This window comes from Dromiciops gliroides, chromosome 1 (genome assembly GCF_019393635.1).
Source record: "Dromiciops gliroides isolate mDroGli1 chromosome 1, mDroGli1.pri, whole genome shotgun sequence".
Lineage (NCBI taxonomy): Eukaryota > Metazoa > Chordata > Mammalia > Microbiotheria > Microbiotheriidae > Dromiciops > Dromiciops gliroides.
The window spans coordinates 497,312,578-497,337,081 of NC_057861.1; the positions used below are offsets into that span (position 1 = coordinate 497,312,578).

The 24,504-nt window shown below is 35.6% G+C and overlaps 1 protein-coding gene across 4 annotated transcripts in view; it reads right to left on the minus strand.

Moving 5' to 3' along the window:
• Positions 1–24,504, minus strand: part of ERCC6L2 (ERCC excision repair 6 like 2) — a 149,610-nt gene that overhangs the window by 105,030 nt on the left and 20,076 nt on the right. For all 4 annotated transcript variants that reach the window (XM_043976904.1, XM_043976903.1, XM_043976902.1 and 1 more), the window contains exons 4-6: positions 2,659–2,852; positions 1,323–1,484; positions 885–1,092 (exon numbers count right to left, since the gene is read on the minus strand). In XM_043976904.1, coding sequence (XP_043832839.1) covers positions 885–1,092; positions 1,323–1,484; positions 2,659–2,852 — 564 coding nt within the window. The remainder of the gene's footprint in view (positions 1–884; positions 1,093–1,322; positions 1,485–2,658; positions 2,853–24,504) is intronic.

Consider the following 24,504-nt stretch of genomic DNA (forward strand, 5'->3'; position numbering starts at 1 on the left):
TAACTGAAAGGTGAAACTATTTTATCTCTTGTAGCAAATAAAAACTTAAATATTACCATGAGTTTCCTATTAGACCATGAGCTCCTTGAGACTAGGAACTGTATTTTGCCTTTCCTATTCCCACAACTTAGCATAGTGCCAAGCATATAGTAGGTACTTAATAAATACCTATTGACTGACTGTTTTATGACTAGCTGACATGCCTATCAACAATACTTTCCGCCCTCTTTCATTTCTAACCTCTTCTTTCATAGAGTCTCTTAACTAAAAGAGGTATCTATCCTCACTGTGACTTTACCTTAGGGACCTACAATGTGATACAGTGGAAAGAGCACTGGCTCAAGATTCAGAAAACTTAGGTTTAAATTCTGCCTCTGACACTTTCTACCTGTGTGTCTTTGGGCATGTCATTAAACGTCCTTAGGCCTCAGTTTCCTCATCTGTAAAATTGAGAAGATTAGACTAGATGACCTCTGATGTCCCATCAAACTGGAGTTTATGACACATAAAGTGACAGGCAGAAGCTAATGCTCCCTAGGCTAAGAAGATAAGAGTATTAATAGTCATACAATAGGTTATTGTCTTCTCAAAGTAAATACTCTAAGATTAACTTGAATATAACTCTTTCCCCTTCCAGTTCCCCCTATCCCACTGTCTCATATTTAAGAGAAGAAAATAATAATTCAAAATCATTCTTAAAATTAGCCTACATTAGCAACTAGTATATTATAATAACACCCCTAGATTTAATGTAATTCTCTCATCAGCTGAAGAATGATCCTCAAACTCTGGGTCTCAATTCCTAAATACTTGAGGACCTAACTTTAAAAGTTAAGAAAATCAAAATAAAACAAAGTTTAAAATGAAGAATCCACAGTTCTCACTCTGTCTTCCTTCTTAGGCAACTGATCCCTGATCAGAGTCTTGGTACGCCTCAGAAACCAGCCAGACATCTTTCTTGCTAGTCTTTGCATGGCCTTTCGGCCAGTAGCGAGCTCTCTCTTGGTTGCAGTATGTCTTTGTCCATGCTCCACTGGGTCAGAAAACTGCTTCTTGAAGTAAGTCATGCTACCTAAAAGTCCTGGTACAGCCCTAAAAGCAATAACAAAACATTAGATATTTGTTAAATTATCTCTCAAGGAAGAAATATCAGTATCCAGTTTTAAGAAATATATTAAGTCACATAGAAGATATGTCAGTGGCAGGACCTGAATAAGAGCTTCCTGTCTTTCAGGCAAATCCTCCATCCATTATACCATACTGCCCCTCCAGTATGCTATAAAGAGGATAAAATTATCACACAAAAATGTGTTTTCACTCACCAGTCCATAACACACCAGAGTTCCTTCATGTTGTTCTGAAGAATGGTACCAGTGAGGCCTATACGAACATTACATTTCAAAGCTTTCATAACTTCAGTAACTCGTGCCTTTGGATTCTTGATTCTATGAGCTTCATCCACAATGATAGCAGACCATTCTATGCTGTAAATTAAAAAGAAACAAAGTTTTAAAGTCAAAGTTCCTTTTCCATCTCTTGCTCCAATACTATTTATGAAGAATTTATATTTTATCCATTCTTCTCTTCCATTTTATTTGATTTTCTCTCTCTACTCTTCGGTGATCATGCTAGTTAGTACATGTAAATCTTACTTAGTTAAATGATTACAATTAATAGGCCATTAAATTAAAGTTTAAATATCTAGAGAGGCAATGAAAATTGGAGACAATATAGTTAGCTACTGGATTATTCCAGTATAGAAATACTCCCCACTGATACAGTTTTAGCAATGTATCTTTAATAGAAGCATGGAACACTTAAAGCCAGCTTTCAATTCAATTCAATTCAACATTTATTAAGCACTTTATACAAACCACTAGGCTAAACATAAAATTCAAATAAGAAAAATTCCTATATTCATGGAACTTATATCACAGTAGGCGGAAGAAATTTATAAAGATAATTATAACAAATGATAAGTGCACTGTTGGAGTGCAAAACAAATTATGTGAACAAAGTTTATTCCTAGAGGGTGGGAAACAGCAGGAAAAGTTTTATGAAGAAGGTAGCATTTAAAATGAGTTTTAAAAGATGGATACATAAAAGAAAAGGTAGCACTTCCAGGCACAGCAAATGGTGTAAGCAAAGTCTCAGAGACAAGGAGACAGAGAGTATGTCTAGGAAAAGAATCACATTGAACAGAGCTCTGTGAAAGGAAGATGTGTCTCATAAAAAATATGAAAGCTATCTTAGAGTGGAGGAAGGAGGAGAGGCTATGAGACCTGATGGAAGATGTCTGGAATAATTCAGGTGGGTAGTAATATGGGCTTGTACTTAGATGATGGCAATCCCTAAAGAGTAGGGATGGATGATTGAGTTGATAGAATGTGATAATTGAATATGAGAGGGGAAAATCCCAAGTTTTTAAACATGGGAGATATAGTGAGTATGGTAGCACTGACAAAAATAGTAAACTCAGAGGCATCATCCATTTCCATTTTCATAGGCAATTTTAACATTAGCATTCTAAATCTTTAATCCTGAAATCAACTTCAATCATGCTGAAATAATATCAAGAATTGAAAATAAGATCCTAAAACGAGGGAAGAAAAACCTTAAAAAAGACACAGAATCTGAATAAAAAAATATTTTTACTACCTGTTCAGCTCATCTAAACACAAGCGAAGGGTCTCATAAGTTGTTAGAGCAATTTCACATTTTCCCTGCTTGACTCGAATCAGCTCATTGTCCTTTTTATTACCGTGCAAAACAGTGATTCTGAAATATCCCCAGGTATTCAATTCATCTCTCCAGTTATAGAGTACAGAAAGAGGAGCCACTATCAGAAACATCTAAAAGAAGATGAGACATCATTAGATTTTAAAAGAAAACTAGCTTCATCATAAAATACAACATCTCAACAATTTAATTCTTGTATGTATACACAGTGCTAGGCATAGTAGTATTTTCAACAAATACCCAACATAATGATTGTCTACTGTAAAAACAAAAGGTAAAATTTTGAGAATTCTTACATTAAATAACCAAAAGTTATTCAGTATAGGCATTAATTTTTCAGAGCTATAAAAAAATCCATCTTTATACTCTCTTGATTATACTTACCACTAGAAAAACTAATTATTTAAAATACTGTTTTATTGATTTTTTACATCATTATGATTCCACAAAACTTCCCATCAAGAAGAGAAGGAAAAGGTTAGACAAACAAACAAATAAAAAAATAAATACATCAGCCATGTCTGTCAGATTAGTCAGCACTTCATGTGTTCCTAAAAGCACTATGTGTTCCTAGAAGATTCATTAATCCCCATGTGCCTAAAGCAAGTTCCTAGTTCTTGCTTATACAGGTCAAAGAAGTCCCAAAGTCAGTTCACCATACTGATAAAAGTCACAGGTCCTCATGCTGTGCATATTTATTAGCAATATTTCTCTACAGTTTTCTTTTTCTGTTCCCTTTCCCTGGTATGAATATGAGGAGCATAGTAAGCAGTGTGGTGTACTGGGCAGAGCAATGGTCCCATAGCACTCTACTTAAGAGTCAAGAAAACCCAAGTTCAAATCCTATCTCAGAAACTATCTGTGTGACTCTGGGTAACTCACATAACCATTCTCCCTCAGTTTCCTATCTTCAAAATGGGAATAATATGACCTATCACATAGGGTTGTTGAAAATGCCACATGAAATACTGCATATAAAGCATTCTTCAAACCTTAAAATACTGCATAAAAGTCAGTTACTACTACTATCTGATAGAAAACATATAGTTTATTTTTGTGAACAGTTAATGTAGCATAAGCTCCTTTTTCTTTAAATCTCTGATGGGGGCAGCTAGGTGGCACAGTAGATAAAGCACCGGCCCTGGATTCAGGAGGACCTGAGTTCAAATACAGCCTCAGACACTTGACACTTACTAGCTGTGTGACCCTAGGCAAGTCACTTAACCCTCATTGCCCTGCAAAAATAAGTAAATAAATGGAAAAAATAAATAAAAAGTTTGAGAGACATAATTTCTGGGTAAACAAACAAATAAATGTCTGACAGAGTTCACTTAAAAATTAATTTGGCCCAAGGGTTTTTTCCTTTTAGTAATTCAATTATAGCCTGCTTTATTTCTCTAGGATCAGATAGTTTAGATCTTACTATCTAGTGTTAATCTGGGCATTTTATATTTTTGTAAGCAGTCAGCCTTTTCCTTTAACTTTGCAATTTTGTTCCTAATTGATTGGGTGTAATAATTTCTAATAATTTCAAATTTTTATTTCATTTTCAATTTCTAATTCTCTCCTTCCCCTCTTCCATGCCCAGTGCTAATGCAAGAACAATTAAACCTACTGCAAACATGTATAGTCGTGCAAAATAAATTCCCACATTAACTTCGTCCAGAAAAAGAAAAAGAAAGAGGGGGGAAAATGCTTCGATTTGCATTATAAGTCCATCAGTGCTCAAACTGGGGGTGGATGGTGGCATATTGCATCACGAGTCCTTTGGAACTGTGGTGGATGATGGTGTTGATCACTTAGTCTTTCGCAGTAGATTATCTTTACAATATTGCTGTTATTGTATAAATTGTTCTGGTTTTGCTCACTTCACTTTGCATTAGTTCAAATAAGTTCAGGTTTTTCTGAAACATTTTTCTTCATTGTTTCTTATAGCACAATAGTTAAAACATTACATTCGTGTATAATTATTGTTCAGTCGTTTTCCAGTTGATTGGCAGCCCCTCAGTTGACAATACTTTGCAACCACAAAAACAGTTGTGTACAAAGATATTTATAGCAACTGTTTTTGTGGGATAGACTTATGTTGGGGCAGGTAGGTGGCACGCTGGATACAAAGTGCTAATCCTTTAAGTCAGGAAGACCTGAGTTAAAATCCCACTTCAGACACTTACTAGTTGTCACTTACTAGCAAGTTACTTAATCCTGTTCGACTTAGTTTCCTTATCTATAAAATGAGCTAGAGAATGAAATGGCAGACTAATCTAGTACCTTTGCCAACAAAATCCCAAATGGGGTCACAAAGTCAGACACAACTCAAATGACTGAATAACAATACAATAGACTCATATTGTGGTATAGACTATCTAGACTTCTGTATTATATATACTTCCTAGCTCAAATGATATGCATAATTTAATAGCTTTTGGTGGTGCTTTCCTGCATGACTATACTAGTTTACAGAACCACCAATAGTGTATTAGCATACCTGATTTCCCACAGCCCTCCAGTATTTGTCATTTTCCTTTCTTGTCATCTTAGCCATTCTTATGGGTGTGAGGTGGTACCTCAGAGTTGTTTCAATTTGCACTTCTCCAACTGTTAGTGATTTAGAGCATTTTTTAAAATGTGGCTATTAAAAGCTTGGACTTTTTCTTCTGAAAACTACTTATTCATATTGTTTGTGCATAAACTTCTTAATTGTACGCAATCAAAATTAATTATCTCACCTCCTATGAATCTACCTCTTATTTGGCCATGAACTCTCCCCCTAGTCATAGATCTAACAAGTAACTTCTAAAAAAAAACCCCAAAACAAAACAAAACAAAAAAAAACAAGAAGTAATTTCTTCTATGATCCACTCATTCATTTATCATATCATCCCTTATGTCTAAATCATGTACCTATTTTGAGCTTAGCTTGGTACAATGTGAGATGATGGTCAATACCTAGTTTTTGCCAAACTATTTTCTAGGTTCCCCAATAGTTTTTGTTGAATAGTGAGTTCTTATTCCAATAGATGGGATCTTTGGGTGTACAAAGTCAGTTAGTTACTGGTGCAGTCATCCTAAGTGACCCCATTTGTTAACCTTTTAACCTTTAGGTATATGGGCAACCAGTCTACAGGAGAGGGCATTCTCCTTAGCACTAATCCCTTCTCCCAATGATTTTTTAATAGGAGAGGAACCGAGATGCCACTAATCCCATCTCCTAATTGAAACCTATACCAAACAGGATTTTCTCTGAAGGATAGCAGGAGTTTGATATGTGCTTAACTCTGATTGACTCAATAGCTGAACAGTGAATATGAATATAATAGAATATCATTATACAATAAAAATAATGACGGTGAAAAGTATATGTATGAACTGATGCAATGAAGTAAACTGAATCAAAAGAATATACATAAGTATAATGATACAAATGAAAAGAAAACTAAGAGAAACCAAACTCTGAGAAACTATAATGAAGAGTCTTGGTCCCAAAGAACAGAGAATGACTTACCTCCTCTTGACAAGGTGGAATAATTTAGTGTAAGAGGAAAAGCAGTCAGGAAATTTTCACAGGGAAATGTAAAGACTGTTGGATGGAAGCAGCAGTAAACTGAGCTATATGATGGGCAGTCAGTATCATTTGTTCCTATGCCTTTGTCCATCTCAACTTTTAAGTTATACTCTTCTGTTAAAAGAAAAATAAATTCTTATACTATCAGATATGGTCCTTTTATCAGTGATTTTTGCTTAACTTTTTTTCTTTGTCATGAGGGAAATTTCAATAAGGAATGTGGTTGGTAAGGTATATATCCAGAAATGACTATGATGTAAAACCAAATAGGATCAATAAAATATTTTTGAAAAATAAAAATGAAAAAAAGAAAACTAAGATTTAAGACCAAAAAAACTACTCCTCAATAATCAAAGGATATTAGAAAATGGTTTTCAAAAGAAAAAATGTGAACTATTACTACTTTTAAATGCTCCAAATCACTAACAATAAGATCAAAGCAACCTTGAGGTTTCACCTCACACCTTACAAAATTGGCTAAGATGATGAAAGACAGGTATAGTGAGTGTTGGAGGGTTGTAGTAACATAATCCAGCTAGTGCATGTTGGCAAAGCCATGTTTCAGTACAACCTTTTTGGAATGCAAATTGGAAATTATGAAAGTCAAGTGACTAAAACGTCCATGCACTATGACCGAGATTCCCCTACACCTCTCAAGGAGATCTCCAGGATCAGATATAAAAATTCAATTTAGCTTTTAAAGACCTTCATAACCTGCCTGTTCTAGTCTCCAACCTTATTTACCTTCCATATACTCTATAATCCAGTGACACTGGCTTCCTTACTGTTCCTGGCATACAACACTCAATCTCCCAAATCTGAGTGTTTCCACTGGGTGGCCCCCATACCTGGAACTGTTTTCATCCTCATCACTGACTCCTAGATTCTCTAGTTTCCTTCATCTCAGGTAAAGGCCTACTTTCTGCAAGAAACTCTTCCCACTTTTCCTTAACTTTAGTGTCTTCTCTCAGATTACCCCTAATAATCCTGAATATATTTTTTCTGTATGTAGTTATTTGCCCATAGGAGTGTTTTTTGCCTTTCTTTGTATCCCCAGTGCTGAGCACAGTACCTGGAATATAGAAAGCACTTAATAAATGCTAGCTGACTTAATAAATGCTAGTTGACTTGACCAAAAAAAAAAAAGTTCCCATATATACCAAAATATTTATAGCAGCCTTTTTTTTGGTGGTAGCAAAGAATTAGATACAGAGTAAATGCTCATTAATTGGAGAATTGCTAAACAAAATATGATACATAAATTAATGGAATATTACCAGGTGGAAACAAATATGATGACTACAGAGAAGCATGGAAAGATATACATGAATTGATGCAAAGTAAGCAGAGCCAAGAAAATAATATATACGATGATTATAACGATGTAGATTTAAAGAAATACAAAACAAAGTGAATGTTGCAAAGTTGCAAAGAGTCAACGTGGCCCAAAAGGATATGAAAAGACATCCCTACTCATTCCTTTGCAGAACTAGGATGTCCAAAAGTGTGGAACACTGCATATCTTTTCAGTCTTTTTCAATATACTGAATGGTTTTGCTAATTTGTTCTTTTACTTTTTTTCCTTCTAAAATATTATTTATTACATAAAATGGCATTTTGGAAAGGGGAAGGATACTGGGAGAAATTCTGGTGATATGAAAAAACAATAGATAGCGATGAAATAGATTTAAAAATAATTATATATTCCCAAAGTTTTCTATAAACATTAACTTAGCCCCCATCCAAGGATTTATATTACCAAAGATAGAGATGAGGTAAACCTATTTTTAAAAATCTCTTTGTATCCTAAATAAAGCTAATAGAGAGCCAAAACTAGAATTGTAACTTTTCTTTTCTTTTCTTTTTGCAGGGCAATGAGGGTTAAGTGATTTCTCCAGGGTCACACAGCTAGTAAGTGTCAAGTGTCTAAGGCCGGATATGAACTCAGGTCCTCTTGAATCCAGGGCCAGTGCTTTATCCATTGAGCCACCTAACTGCCCCCTAGAATTGTGACTTTTTTTTTTTGCAGGGCAGTTGGGGTTAAGTGACTTGCCCAGGGTCACACAGCTAGTAAGTGATCACTGTCTGAGGCTGGATTTGAACTCAGGTCCTCCTGAATCCAGGGCCAGTGCTCTAACCACTGCACCACCTAGCTGCCCCTGAGAATTGTGACTTTTTACTTGTTTATAACAACAAGCTTTTCAGCCTGAGAGCTAAGACCTTCTACTCAGTTCTACTCCCCGTCAAACATAGTTGTACTGCCATATAAAAGCCAAAAGAAATAATCTCATATGGATATCTGTGAATTTGATCCATTTGGCAAGTAACCATGAGTGATGATAAACTTCAATTATGTATGTGGCTTGTGAAGGGAAGAAGATGGTTCAGTACAGAAGATGTTCCTTCCAACAGAGTAAGGACTATGTCTTTCCACACATTGCCCAAAACATGAGGGCGCTTAAGTGGTAATAATAATAATGACCATAATAATCACTGCTTAAGTTAAAGAGAAAAAACAGAAATAACCAGTTTAAAAACATACCTGAAAGACAACTGGTAACACATGGAAAAGTTGCAAGAGTTTGATGAAATATGAATAACTGAGTAGAGTTAAATATAGTTAATTAAGGTTTGTAAAGTGCTCAACATGACAAACTATATGAGTCTCATAACAATAGTATGAAGTAGGTATAACAGGTATTGTCCTTATTTTCCAAATGAGGAGAAAATGGACTAGGAATAGAAAAGTGAATTAGCTGCACATATATCACTAATTAGCTTTAAGGAAAAAATACATAAATTCAGAATACACTAGAAACATAAAAAGGTGGAAATAAATGAATGACTATCTCAAAAACCCTAGCTATGTCATAATCATATTGTTCTTAAAAATCTGGTGTGTATAGATAGATGTAGCTGTCTTACATACTGAGCAAAAAACATGATGAAAATGGTCAAACAATCAGGTAAAAACAAGGAGCGGGTGGAATGGAGTTTCTTCTTCCCTGACAGAGTTGATCTTGAATATTCAGAGGTCTCTCATAGTTTTTCATAACCAGATATTGATTAATAAACTCACTACAATTTTTATGACCAAGATTCTTTTTTTTTTTTTAGTGAGGCAATTGGGGTCAAGTGACTTGCCCACGGTCACACAGCTAGCAAGTGTGTGTTAAGTGTCGGAGGTGGGATCCGAACTCAGGTACTCCTGACTCCAGGGCCGGTGCTCTATCCACTGCGCCACCTAGCTGCCCCTATGACCAAGATTCTAATGCCTGACCTAATGTTAAACTCAAATGAACTCTAAAAAAGACAATTCTTATGAGGCTTCTGTGCCTTGCTATCTTTTGTACCCTCCCTCTACATATACTATGAGAAACCACATATTTTTAATTTATTTTATTTTTCAATCTTTACCTCTTCCTTTACTTAGGTTAAAATACTTGCTGTGGATGGCTGGTGAGTAGGTAAACATCGGCATATTCAGCTGATGCAATCCTCCACAGAGAGGAGGCCAGGAAACCCACTTCTAGAGAGATATAATGAAAAGAAATGGACAGGCCATGGAAAGATTTGGAACACATGTGGACATTCTGTAACTGTTTCTAATCCACTAACCCCATGGTAAAGAGAAGCTTCTCTGACTGGCTGAAATTGATGTTTGTTCAAAAGGCACTAGTCAACCCAGGTGTTACCTTTGGTCTGAATGCTGCCAGCTGTATTCTGCTGAGAAAAGAGTCACTGCTGTAAAGAGAGGTCACAAGTCCTCTCCATCTGAGGTCCACAAAGGGTCTGCCAAAGGACAGTACAATGTGCTATCCAAGATCCAGGAGCAGACTCTATGCCAGGTTTTGCAGCCTGTAATTCTAGCACTAAAATTCTGGGGTATGGAAGAGGATAAGATTCATTCAGTCACTAGGCTAAATATTAATTGGTTAGAAGCTAATCAACATTAATTGGCTAGAAAAAGCTGAGATAGTAATCACCGATGGTTAACAAGAGATTAAAAACATCAGAATGGAGGCTCAAATTGGATGGCATTAGGGAGAGACACATCCAACCTCTCAAAAGGACCCTTAAAATGTGAGAGAAAGATACAGCCATCCTGGCTCTGGAAGACTCAGGCTGGATCCCCTCACTACATAGTACTCCTTAAAGCTTTCTTCCTAACTATATTAACATTAACATTCATTATCACCCTTCCAAAGACCTTGCCTCTTGCCAAAAATCCAGGAAAAGCCAAGACTTTGTTTTCTCTTTAACATCAAATTATAATTTAAAGGCTGAAATAAAGGTGCATTAGTGAATATGATTGACGGGCCCCACCAGATATCTCAGTTTAATGCTACCACCACTGACCAACTGTACCTAGAATTCGTAGCTGATTCTTCACATGCTTCCTTGAAACATCTCTGAATGTGTTCTGTCTTACAAGAGGTTATCAAATCCTTGAGTTTCCTTAGAAACTCTATGTTTTATTTTTATTGTATTCTTTTACAGTGTCTGGGATAGTTTTTTTAGACATGCTATCTTTTTTTTGGGGGGGGGGCGGGGGGAGGCAATTGGGATTAAGTGACTTGCCCAGGGTCACATAGCTAGTAATTGTTAAGTGTCTGAGGCTGGATTTGAACTGAGGTCCTCCTGAATCCAGGGCCGGTACTCTATCCACTGCACTACCTAGGTGCCCCTAGACATGCTATCTTATACTATGTTACCCACATACACAAAAAAATAATGTATTGAATCCTGCTGAGTCAAAAAACACTGGCAAAAGCAGTAAATATATTTTTCTGAAAGGTGAAAAATCTACTTCATCCTTAAATTCGTTGACTTATTTTGTTAAAAGACAACCATATTATATTGTCCTGGAGGCTAAAATGCTGCACATTCTTCCACTTATGAGAACATGGGGGGCAGCTGGATAAAGTACCGGTCCTGGATTCAGGAGGACCTGAGTTCAAATTCAGCTTCAGACATTTGACACTTACTAGCTGTGTGACCTGGGCAAGTCACTTAGCCATCATTACCCTGAAAGGAAAAAAAAAAAAGAGAGAGAGAACATGGCAGGTGACCAACAAGCAATATACTTTCTGGAGTTAGTATCTATTCAGTTCTATATCCTATGCTATCTACTTTTATACATCTATATTATACAATTCTTTTTAAGGCAATCAGGATTAAGTGACTTACCCAGGGTCAAACAGCTAGTAAGTGTCAGGTCAGATTTGAACTCAAGTCCTCCTGACTTCAGGGCCAGTGCTCTATCCACTGTACTGCCTAGCTGAATGCTAAGATGAAAGTTGTCAATTTGAACAAAAAGGCAGTAACATTAATGGTGATGAAGAGCAAACACAAAAGAGTAACCGGGACCTATAAAAATAGTTCCAGGAAGACTAAATCCCAGAATGACTTGAGCAGTTTAAAAAAAAATTACAGGAAAAAAAGAGCTTTTTAAAGGTATATTCAGAACAAGAAAACTATATAAAGGAAATTATATACCATTGCTTAGGGTACATCAGTAACATTAACATCAGGTCTATGAGTAGGAATTCTGAGGGAGGGTGGGAAATAAAGGTGGAACCTAAAGTATGATTACTTTCATATATAATTGAGGCAAATTAGAAATTTAGGTCATGGGAGATGAAAAAGTTGAGAACTTTAAAAAATATATAAGTATTGGGAAAGAGGGACTGAATCAAAGAAGAAAAACTGTGATACAGACACAGAATTTACCCAACAGAAAAGGAACACATGAGGAGGTAGAAGGGAAAGCAATCTAAAGATTCACAGAAATAATGATGCAGAAAGGAGGACTTTAAAGGAGAAAAGGTTGTTACTAATGATGGTGGTAGAGAAAGGATCCGAAAGTGACGATACTTCTCTTCCTGGTTCTCTGTGTCATTGGGTGTGAAATAAGAAGCCAGCCTGCGAGATTGTGCCAAGAGATGCAGTGTCTCCAGAAAAAGGCTAGTTTTCAGTTAAGTACTCCTAGATAGATGAAAGGAATATGAGACGAAAATATCTAGTACGAAGTTATTTGTTAACTACAGAATGGGGCTCCAGAGGTAGAGCAGGGGACAGGAACTAGGTGAATCAATAGGGATGAGAGTGTGGAGAAAGATCAGGAAGAATGCCACTACCACCACCAGATATCATGACATGGAATGAAACGCAAACTCCATTCACCAAATGCTAGTTACACCTTTGGATAAAACTGAGTAAGGAAAAAAAACACAACAAAACAAAACACCTGCCAGTTCCTTTTATACCAAGGAAAAAAGCTTCAAAATGACAAAGGCAGAACACATTAAAAGAGACATGTGGTCCAGGAATGATGAAGATATTACAAGAACACATTTACATTCTTAAAATGAATACAAGTCCTTAGGTGAGTCAGTATGTCAATCAACATTTACTGAATACCTACTATGCACAAGTCACTGTGCAAGTACTGGGGATACAAAAAAAAAAAGGCAATAAGCAGTCCCTGCCCTCAAGGAACTCACATCCTAACCTAGAATGAATTAAATTGCAAGCCATACAAAAATTTCATGATATGATCTTTGAGCTGTGATCATTAATTTGAGGAGTTATGGGTGATAAGTGGAAGACTAGATAGAACAAAATATTTCAATTTTCAAAAGCTTGAGAAAAAACAGATTTTGAAATTACCACTGGTAAGCTTAACATTGACCCCTGGCAAATTTTGGGAAAGACTGTTAAATTGCTACACTGTGAATATATTAATAAGGGTAGTAATGTTTAGGAGGAGTCACTTTGTTTTCAAAAACAACTTCCTTTTCTGAGACAGCTAAGCTACATACTGGATAGAATACTATATTGGGAGTCAGGAAGACCAAAGTTTGAATCCTACCTAAGAAACCTATGAGCTGTATGACCTTAGGCAAATTGCTTAATCTTTCTTAGCCTCAGCCTTTAAATCTATAAAAGAGGGATAACAGTATCTATCTTGTAGAGTCTTTGTGAGGCTCAAATGAGACATTATTTGTAAAGTGCTTTGCAAACCTTAAAGAACTATATAAATGTTATAGCTATCATTATTATTAAGAATAAGAATTGGGTTAAATACTGTTAGCTATACCTTGAGGCTTACCACCTCAAGAAAGAAAGGGAGGGAGAGGAGGAATAAAATTTGGAACTTAAAATTTTAAATAAAAATGTTTATTATAAAAAAAATACTGTTAGGATGCAGTAAATGCAAGACATGTTGTGCCAAGATTTCAACAAAGTGTCAAAGTGTTTCTCAAAGTTTTTCATGATATCCTTGTGGACAAGTTACGCTAGTAATATGAGCTAGATGACAGGAAAGTTATCTGGATTCACAGTTGGTTAAATGACTATCACCATTTAATGTGTTCTGGTACCAGAAAGAGGCAAGATAAATCAGAAAACATTAGAAATACCAATCCTATACCCCTCTGAAAATGCTTAGACTGATACAACTGACCACCCAAAATGGAAAACTACCAGCACATGAAATGGATTGAAACTAGATATGACTTGATTATGTGGCAGGACTGCATCATAACCTCACTCAAGATAGATTTCACCATATACATTCAAAGGTTTTACATGACTTTTTGCTAATTTGTCCATTGTTAATGGACATCATATACTCTGGAGCAAAGCTCCTTAAATTGTGGGTCACGACCCCATATAGGGTCACGTAAATGAATGTGGGGGTCACAAAAGGTTTGGCAACAATAAAAGGCTATGTATACCTATTTTATATACCTATATACCCAGGGTCACATAAAAATTTTTCAGGCAAAAATGGGTCATAAGTGGAAAAAGTTTAAGAAGCCCTGCCCTGGAGTATATGATGTCCACATGGAAAACTATTCTCTATTTAAAATATATCACTAACATAGTCATGTATCAAACTGATATTAAAAATGTCAATTTCCAATGAGACAGTTTGAGCTCCTCTGGCTATGCACAGAATTATACCCATTAGCATCACTCCTGACTAGAATGATTTTGTGGAAATTTATTTTGATTTGGGGACCCTACTTTTGGGCTGAGATTGGAAAGCCTTAGGCCCTCAGGGTCTCTTCTGTGTGGGAGGGGCTGGTGCCCCTCCCCTTCTGCTTCAGCTGAGCCAGAAAGCCCCATGGGCTGTGTAAGACGCTGGGTCAGACAGCTGGGGGGAAGAAGCCCCCAGCTCCCTCCTCCCTGAGCAGAGGTATCTGAGAGATGCTGGGTTCTGGCGTGGTCTGTGCTGGGGCGCGTGAGGCTCGAGCGCAGCTCCCCCCCCCCCCCCAGCCGCAGCCCTGGCTAGCGGATTAGCTTGGTCTGTGGGGGAGCAGGAAGCCCTGAGATTTGAGTGGAGATAAGAAAGGTGTATATATAGACCTGGGAGTTAGATTAGAGAGGGGGTGAGATGAGAGACAGGACGAGATGAACAGTAACGCAGGACTAGGAGCAAGGAGGAAAGGCCGGCGGACAAGATTAAGAGAGGCAGACAAGATTAGAGGGGCAGCAAAGGCGGCGGAGGACAGACTGATGGAGCAGACAAACAGAAGGTCGGTGAGAGAGAAACACAGGGGTTCAGCAGTGGCAGTAAGGAGAGGAAAATTAGAAGCAGGGGGATTTACAAAGTGAAAGGGGCTCAGAGTTAGAATAAAGGACCTGAGTGCCCTAAGGCAAACGGCGGCTAAGGTCCTTATTGTATTAAAAAAGTTCAAAGCGCAGCAGGTGGGAAAGAGATGCAGTGGAAAGAGATGCACTGCAATGCACTCAGGTTGTACATTTTATTTCCCTGTATTCTTAATTTTAAATGGTATCTCATAAATAAACTCTGCTTTGATTATTTAGGTAAGAGGCTTCTTAATCTGTAGCTTATCAATTTGGGAGCAGTGTAGTGGAACTTTATAAACGGCCCACATTAAATTAACAGCAGATCAGATAGCCAGTTAGTCAAAAGTCCCCAGATCAGTCATCCACAGTTTAGTCCCCTCAAAATTAGGCCCAGCTAGTCATTTAAAATATTCTTACATTTTTCAAATCAAAGTGAAAATTATAACCAAAACATCTTATTAATTGCCTGGTGTACCTGGATGATATCAAGCAATGCGGCTCCACTGAAAAGCAAATTAAACAGCGTTGTCAGCCCACAGAAACTCTCTCCAATGATGTCAAAATGGCTTTGGACTTGAGAAATATAACATTTTTAATACATACCAAGTGAGACCAACAGGGCTGAGGTTCTAAGTTTGAACCTGGAGGCCAAACTAAATCAATGGATGAAGATGATGCCTATTTAGTCTTCTTCAGGCAAGACACACCACCATAAGGCCCTCAAAGAGAAAGCTGTGGTTAAATATGTTAAGAGGCTTCGTGGCATACTAAAGTTAAAGTTTAATGGGGTAAATATATTTAATAATTAACACCAATGCAATACTATATAACATATACTTTAGATGTAGGAAAATGAATGACAAAAGATCTGGGGATGGACAAACAAAAACCCATAGAAAATTAATAAAACTCAATGTTCATAACAGTAGGGAATCTTGGAAGATTAATACTTCCTAATCAAGAAGGCCTATTGTGAACCTGTCTTTTTACCTTGTGAAATAAGGTCTATTTGTTACAAATATTTCTGTAAATTTTTAACCAGCTTATTATATACTTTGAGAACATATATTAATTTTCTTCTTCCCTTACTGACTTTTGACTAGGCTTCTGACTAGGAAGTATTAATCTTTCTATAGCTGCCACTGGATTTGTCAAATATAATAACATATAACCAAGAGTGATTTATCTGTGGATTAAGCCTATGAAACAGCAATGATCCAAGACTAGAATCAAAAGTCATTCAATGGTTGATAGCCACATGAATGCAACCAACAATATGTCAACAAAGAATCAAGGTAATAGCTAAGTTATGTAACATGATAAAAACTTGGGGTTTTTAATAATAATTCAGGATCAGACCACTGTCTCTAGAGATTACTTCTTGGTAAATGTAGATTAAATAAAGAATGTTGGAAAGTTTGGAACATATCACTTCAGTTTGCAAAAATATAATATCCAGCACAGGGTTACCAACCTGGGGTACATATTCCAAAGTAGCAGGATATTCTCAAAAAAGAAGAATTAGGGGATATTTAACAAATAGCTACATTTTTTTGAAATGTTTCAAGTGATAGTGAAAAAAAGTACCAAATCAAGTTTTTTTAATGAAAAATAATCTATTTTATGTGCATATCCATAGTAAGCTATAGAATTTATTTCTTTTCATGCTGAATGGGAGCATTTCTTGAAAGCAAAGGGTTATGGGAACCCAAGAAAAATTTGGGAACTCCTGATCTAGCAAATAAGCTAAAAAGACAATCAGGTGGCAAGAATTATACACTAGAAGTTCATTATTTTTTATAAAATGATGAACAACGAATCCTCATACTATAAAAGAAAAGTTGTAAACATTGTTGAAAATTAAATACAACTATAACTGTTGTTCAAAAAATATAAATGCCACAAAATAACACTGACCCATTAAGATTTAAGAACAATATTTGTTCAAAAGATAATCATGCCAAATAACTCAATCTCCAAACTACATAGAATGCAAAGTTTTCAAGTAAAGAATCATACCAGAACAAATAAAAGTTATAAGATGTATTAAAACCCCAAGAGACAGAGTTTCTGGGTAATTAATACTCAATTAATTAGGCTAGCTGGCAATGGATTAGTGGGAGACCCTGAAACAGCGTAAATCCCTTCTAAAAGGGAACTTCCCTGACAAGTGAAACTCAACCTTGACTGGTAGACATTTAATGAGAAGGTGTGCTAAAAGTCTTCAGCTCCTTCTGCTGAGAACCTGGCTTGCTCATGAGACTCAGAAGTCTCAAGGTTTCTGGGCATGGGGAAGCCATTTCAATCTGCACCTCTCTAGCTAGTTTTCTCCTTCATAAGGTGGGTTGCCCTAAACTCTAATGAAGGGGACCAAAGGGATTCCTCCTCCAGACAAAGACTTCCAAAGACTGGATCCTATTTATACTCTAAACAGAAATGTTATCTCCTAGTTGGGTAGGGCCCTGTGCAAAAATAAATCTCAACAATCAACATGCCCTTCAGAGGCAGACTAACTCTTTCAGGAGTTGGGTTTTAACAGAAATAAAAGGAAAAAGGGTGTAACACATATTAATAATGAGTTATTACTGTAATAGTATAATATTCATTCCTCTCAGGAGGTTACACAATGAGGAACATGATAGCTCTACTATTTTAGTTCTGAAGTTGTTTTAATTGAGTATATAGATGTGTTTATATTTAATACTCTTAATTGATTATAAAAGTCACTTTCTGTACTGTGCAAGAGTGTGTAAAGCATTAAATATACAAGAATAATAAGAAAGCATTTTGTCTTCAGACCATTTCTATATTAACTCCTTAATAAAGAGAGAACAAGATAATACTAATAATAAGGATAAAGCCTTCAAGACCCAATCCATAATTAATGATATGAGGTGTGTGTACAGGAAGGTAGGACAGGGAAGGAATAGCTACGTAAAAGAATACCAGAGTAATACATAGTGAAGCTCCTATATGTTCTGAGAATACTATAGTAGCTATACAGGTTTGGCAGGAATCCTGAAACACTGGTTAATTGGGCTTTGGTAATAACAACGATTGGGTTAACAACCCAGATAATTCTAAGAAAAAGCAGGTACAACACAGGGTTACAGACCATCCTTACTCAAAACTGTTATAATGATGAGTTTAACATGGATGAAGGGGTGTTCTTTCATATTCTGGTACCACAAGAAGGCAGGAAAAATAAAAAATGCCAATACCTCACATGTTTCAGTGCAGATCACACTGATCGCTAAAGCCATCAAACCACCACCACCACCTATGAAATTGAATGAAGATAGAAATACTTGTCTTATGTGCCATTAATGCCCCCAAACAAAACTAGAAACACCTTACTAGATATAGGAAAGGACTTCATACTGCTTGTCAATAATACTCTCAACTCCATGTTACACAATAATATATTATAGATCAATACAGGATAAACATAATACCTTGATTACTAAGGTCAGAATGGATGAAAAAAGGTGAAGAATTGAGGAGTTCTTTATACCTGAAAAGAAATAATGCTGGAGAATCAAAAGGCATGGAAAAATCTATACTTAATACACAGTAGAGAATAGAAGGAAGTTCAAAGGGAAACAAAAAAGCATTAAAGCTTTGAAAGTAAAATATTCCATTTTTTACATACCATCTTTTTAAAGCAAGTAGTAGGTAACAGAAATTCATGGCTTCATGCATAATCCTTTTTCTGTTCTATTTTGTGTATAAAAATGTCACATTTTTTGGTGTTAAATTCAGAATTCTTTTTTAAACGTGAGAAAATGCTTTAAAAAGAAAATCCACATAAGGAAAATCCAGAAGGGAAATAAGTGACAAAAAGTAATGACAATCCATGATTCAAATACTTTTGAAAAGATGGGCATACTTAGATTAGAATTTTGAAAAGCCCTTTTTGAGTCAGATGGCAGAAATCCAAATAACAGAACAATAATGAACCTAGGTAATTCAAAAAATCTGGAATCTACTATGACCATCATGAATGTGTGTGTGTGTGTGTGTGTGTGTGTGTGTGTGTGTGTGTGTGTGTGTGTGTGTGTGTATGTGTGAGAGATGGAGAGGGAATTTGTTAAGTACTTACTTACTATCTTCTAGGTACTGTGCTAAACTCAAGGATCTTATATTGTAATGGAAGAAGACAACAAACACATAAAGAAAGAGGAATTAGAAGTGGGGGGAGAAGTACAGGGATACCTGGAACCACAAAAGAGAAGGCCATAAAGCCTAGGGTGTTTGAAGGTGAAAGAGAATTTTCTAATGGGGAAGGCAGAGATGGTGGCCTTAAGTGTAGACAAGTAGAGATGGCTAAAATTTGGCTAGAGATGGCCAAAATTTCCCCACATTATACAGAAAATATAAAACATTTCAGGATTTGCATACATAATACTCTTATAATAATTAGCTCATTGTGCAAAATAATGGCCCTTAAGCTCCATATGGTTCCTACCTCTAAGGCTCTAGAAAGTTTATTTTAGATGAAAAGCTAAGAGTACAAGCATAATCACTCCAAGCCCCACAGTTTGGAAAATTCCTAATATTTAGGTAAGGTTTCTTCCTTAATGTGCATTTATATTTATCTCTTGTTAACCTTGTTCTCTTTGTAGTTGAGGCAAAATTGAAGTTGCTGAAAACATTTTAGTTACAAAGCAACAAATATCTTGTGAACAGATAGGCACTGAGAAGGTAATGTGGAAAAGTAGCAGACTTTTTCTTGGTACTTCTTTCAGTCCCTAATGAGTAGAATAAAACTAGTGGTGTCAGCCTGAGTCTTCTGCTTTGAGATTCCTATAGGGCAGATTTGAGAAACATGTAGGGAAAAATTTAAAGTTCAGAAACTCATTTATAAAAATGAAAAGTAAATATGGAAATTCCATCACAAGTAAAAGGGAAGAAAGAACCTGAAGTGCTTACTGTTATAGTATGAATATTTTATTTTAATATTTTATTTAAAAAAATCTCTTTCTAAGTAAATGATACCAAAGAGTGAAATGGAAAGCATATGTATGACTGCTGCATCAGTTACTGACAGAGCAATTTTGGTGGTCTTTCCCAACTCAATACCAGTAAAATCATTTTTTTTAAAAAGCTGGAGTTGCTTTCAAACATTAATTTGTTAAAATATGCATTGCTTAAAATAGCTTGTAAACAAAATTAAAATCCCATCAAGTAACAAAAAATGACCCTTATACTGGAACCAAGGCCTACAAAGAATACCAATTAAACATCTATCACCTAATTTTCTTTCTTTTATGCCGCATTATACTTAAATGAAAGTTGGCCTAGGTCTTCAGAGAAAAACACTCTTTTAGTTATAATCCTCATTAAATATAGCATTCATACAGGGGGCCTTGGCTTTTTTGCGTGTTATGGATCAGTGGAACATTGAAATGAAAACCTTGGACATGTTCTCAGAATAACCTTTGCTGCCTACACTCAGAACTGAATGAAATACTAAATTTCATTTAGATGCTAGTGAATATCTCTATTTATCCATCCATTCATCTATATCTATGTGTGGATGTACACACACACACACATATATATTTCTCTCCTATCCAAGTTCACATACCCACTGAAGTCTATGTACAGATCCCTTAGGAGTCCATGGACCCCAGAGTTAAGGACTACATTAATTTGCACAATGACATAAATGATATGCCTTTAAAAGGTATCTTGATTAGTAAAATTCAATATGTTTATATGTGTATCTATCTCACAGGAATGCTTTTGCATAATTAGTATAATTTTAGGCCCAAAGAAAACTAAATGCATGAATTTTATATTGTTATTTTGACCTTGATTTCCTCATCTGTACAACAGGAGATCTCAAAGATCTCCCAACTCTAAATTTTATTATTCTGTGAAAAATTTCTTAAACACCATTTACATGCATAGAGATTGGGCTATGCCCTAAGTGCTATCAGGGATACAAAGAAAATCCATGATATACATAAATGAAAAGTTTAAATAATATGAGAACCAAATAATGATGAGAGGGAACATGGAGTAGTTGAAGAGTACTAGACGTGGCATCAGAAGAACCTGAATTCAAATATTGCCCTTGGCACACTAGTTATGCAATCATGGACAATTCACTTAACCTTTTTGAGTCTGTTTCCAAATAATGATAATGTAAGGGGCTAAAATTCTAGCTATACTATCTAAAATCTAATGAGTGGTTGCCAATAAATTATAAGCTTTAGCAAGAGTTTTTAAGTGTTTAAGTATTTATTACAGAGCATTAGGATCAGAGAGAAAGGTAAAAATCTAACTATTTCTAAGAGACACCATCATCCAACCCACCATGGCGAGGTCAGGAACCAAAAGAGACAGAACCCCTCCGCCAGCATCCACTTCCTACTTCGTGTCCACCTCCCAGAAATGGGAGGCTCCTCAAGTTGATTGGCTGGTAGCCTTGATAGACAGTACCCACGAGCAAACTGATGCCAAGGACCTTGACTGCATGGCTTACCCTCAGAGGCCTTCTCCTCATGGCGGAGCTTTTCTACAGTAAGTCTCCAGCAGGTGACACCATTCCAATCGTTACAATAATATAAAATAATTATAGGAATACCTTTAGGATCTACTTTACATGGCTGTTAAAAGGATCTAATGAAAAAATGTATGCGAAATGCTCTGGAATCAACAAAGTAATATATAAATGTTAGCTACTATTAATAAATGAAACTTCAAAAGAAAATATATAAATAATAGGTAGTGGTACACAAAATTAAACGTTATGAAACTGTAGGAAAGTGATAAGTTTTTGAGTTGGAGCAGTCATGAAAGAAATAGGAATCTATAATAAATGAGTAATATCTGGGTAAACAGAATGGAAAAAAAAAAGAGGATATGTCAGGTGACAGTAGTAAAATGATTATACAGAGGTAGAAAGGAAATAGGGAAGAGATTGTACTTGGAAGTACGTTTGTCTGGCAAGTACAGAGTTAAGCTTTGGAAAGTCAGAAAGGTATCTTTAGGAGATAAAAGTCTAGATCACTGATTAAAATCTTGCTTACTTTCTGTCTCTAAGAAGTCTACAATATTGCACTTCTATTCATATTAACTTTCATTACACCAACAAACTTAAAAAGGAGTCAATGATGTTAATTTTCTTATTTCAGGGAGAGTAATGCATAACTGGCAACTTTTACTCTGGCATTAAGAACACAGGGAGTTCCATTTAGAATTTTCAATTAACAAAAAATTTATACCAAATATTTTTAAAAGATTTCTTTTCAACCATAGCTTGCATTTCTCCATATGCTGCTTGCCTTCCCTCAATAGTGTTAAACCAGTCTTCCTTCACTTTATTGCTAAAAAATATGCTTGAAATCCTTAAGGGATTGACATTTAAGACACAAATGAGGATTTTTAAATGAATTTACTATGTTTCATTTTCATGACCACTGAACCCCATCCCAAAATGAAGGGCCTCAATCTTAGGAGCTTTTCCAAGTATCAGTATGTGAAAGGCATACTTCATGTCTTTTTACTTTAGGAATTTATTCTTGGCACAAAACATCTATTTCATACATTCTCAGATGATTTATTCACACTTGAAAAGTTCTCAAATGTGCATAGAGATGTATCATATCTCACACACACATAGTCCAAACCACCATTTCTTGATTTATAATGTTCAATTTATTGCAAGAATGATTTTGTTTATAAGGAGTCCTAAAGTTAGTTTTTCAGAATGTCTTTACTATACCTGTTGCATAAATATGTGATCTAATTTTTTAACAATGCAAAAGTAATTGATTCCTAAATGCTGATAAAACCACATTTCTTATTTCTAAACGTTTCAGAGGCAAACACACCATTTAAAAATTTTATTGATATCATTTGTTTTTATAACATCATAATCTCCCATTATATCTACCTCTCAACACAGGAACCCAAGTCTTTTAACAAAGATTTTAAAAAAGAGGGTGTAAGACAGATCAGAAAAACTAACCAATACATCAACTAACAACTTACATTGTTAAAACCATGCCTTTGCAAAAATGGAAGCGATACAAATTCTCATCTTTCTTTTCAGAGTAACCTTGGCTGTTATAATTATAGCGCATTTAATTTTAATTGTTTTGTTGTAAGCTGTTCTATTTATTTTGCTGTAGTCCCTGTATATATTGTTTTCCTTGTTCTGTTTACTTCACCTTGCAAAAGTTCAAACATTTCTTTATTCTTTGTATTCACAGCTCTTATAATACAGCAATATTCCAAAAAATTCATTTGTTGTGCTTCTGTTGAACCATTTCCCAACCAATGTACTTCTACTTTGTTTCCAGTTCTTTGCAAATATGAAAAGTGCTACTATAAATAGTTTGGTGTATATATAAGACTGTTCTTCTTATCACTGATGTCCCTAGTATGTGGGATATCTGGTTCAAAGGATATGGACACTTTACCCATTTTCTTCAAATAATTCCAACTGTTTCCCAAAATGGTTGGCCCAATTCATAACTACACCAAGAATGTATCTTTCTACAACCACACTAATGATGACTATTCCTATCTTTTGGCATCTTTGAAAATTTCCTAGGTTTGAGGGGAAACTTTGTAATTTTCTGATTTGCATCATTCTTATTATCAGTGATCTGCAGAAATATTCCATATAGTTGTTGACAATTTGTAATTCTTTTGAAAACTACTTGTTCATATCCTTTAATCAATCACCCTTTAAGGAATGGTTTTTGGTCTGATATGTTTGTGTTAGTTCAATACATGCACATATGTACATACATGTATATACACACATATGCATGTATTTATATATGCATATATATCCATATCAGAGATATCTGATGCAAAGATTTTTGCCAAAAATCTCAACACAGTTGCTCAGTCTGTTACCCCCTTATGACACATCTTCCTTTTTTTTTCTTATCCTAGTGTGGTTGAGTTTATTTGTACAAAAGGTTTTTAATAGCATGTGACATGATTTTTACTATTAAGTTCAGTTTACAAATCCATTTTTACCTTATTAAGGTATAAGGTTTAAAATGTTCCTCTAAGTCTAACTTTAACAGAATGCTCTCTAATTTTCTCAACATTTTTATCAAACAGGGAATTCTTCCCAGAGTAATTTATGTACTCGCTTTAATTAAAACCTGAGATAATGAGTTATTTTTCCTACTTCCATATCTAGGCTCTTCCAGTGATCTACTTTTCTATTTTTTAACGAGTTCCTTCCATTACCACACTGCCACCCCCATCCCACTTTTATTTCTACCTGAGGCAGCTAGGAGGAGAGAGTGTTGGGCCTAGAGTCAGGAAGACCTAAGTTCAAATCCAGTCCTAGACACTTATTTCCTAGCTATGTGACCTTGTGCAAGTTATTTAAACCTCTCTCTGTCTCAGTTTTTTCAACTGTAAAATGGAGGTAATAGTAGCTATTATAAGTTGTTAATAAAATATTAGATAGTGGTCATTATCTATTGTTAATAGGTAAAGCTGTTACTATGATAAGATAATAATAGCTCCTATTACAGGGTTGTTGTGAGGATAAAATGAAAAAATATTTGTAAAGTGCTTATGGTGCCTTAACAGTAGGTGATTAATTCATGAACAAG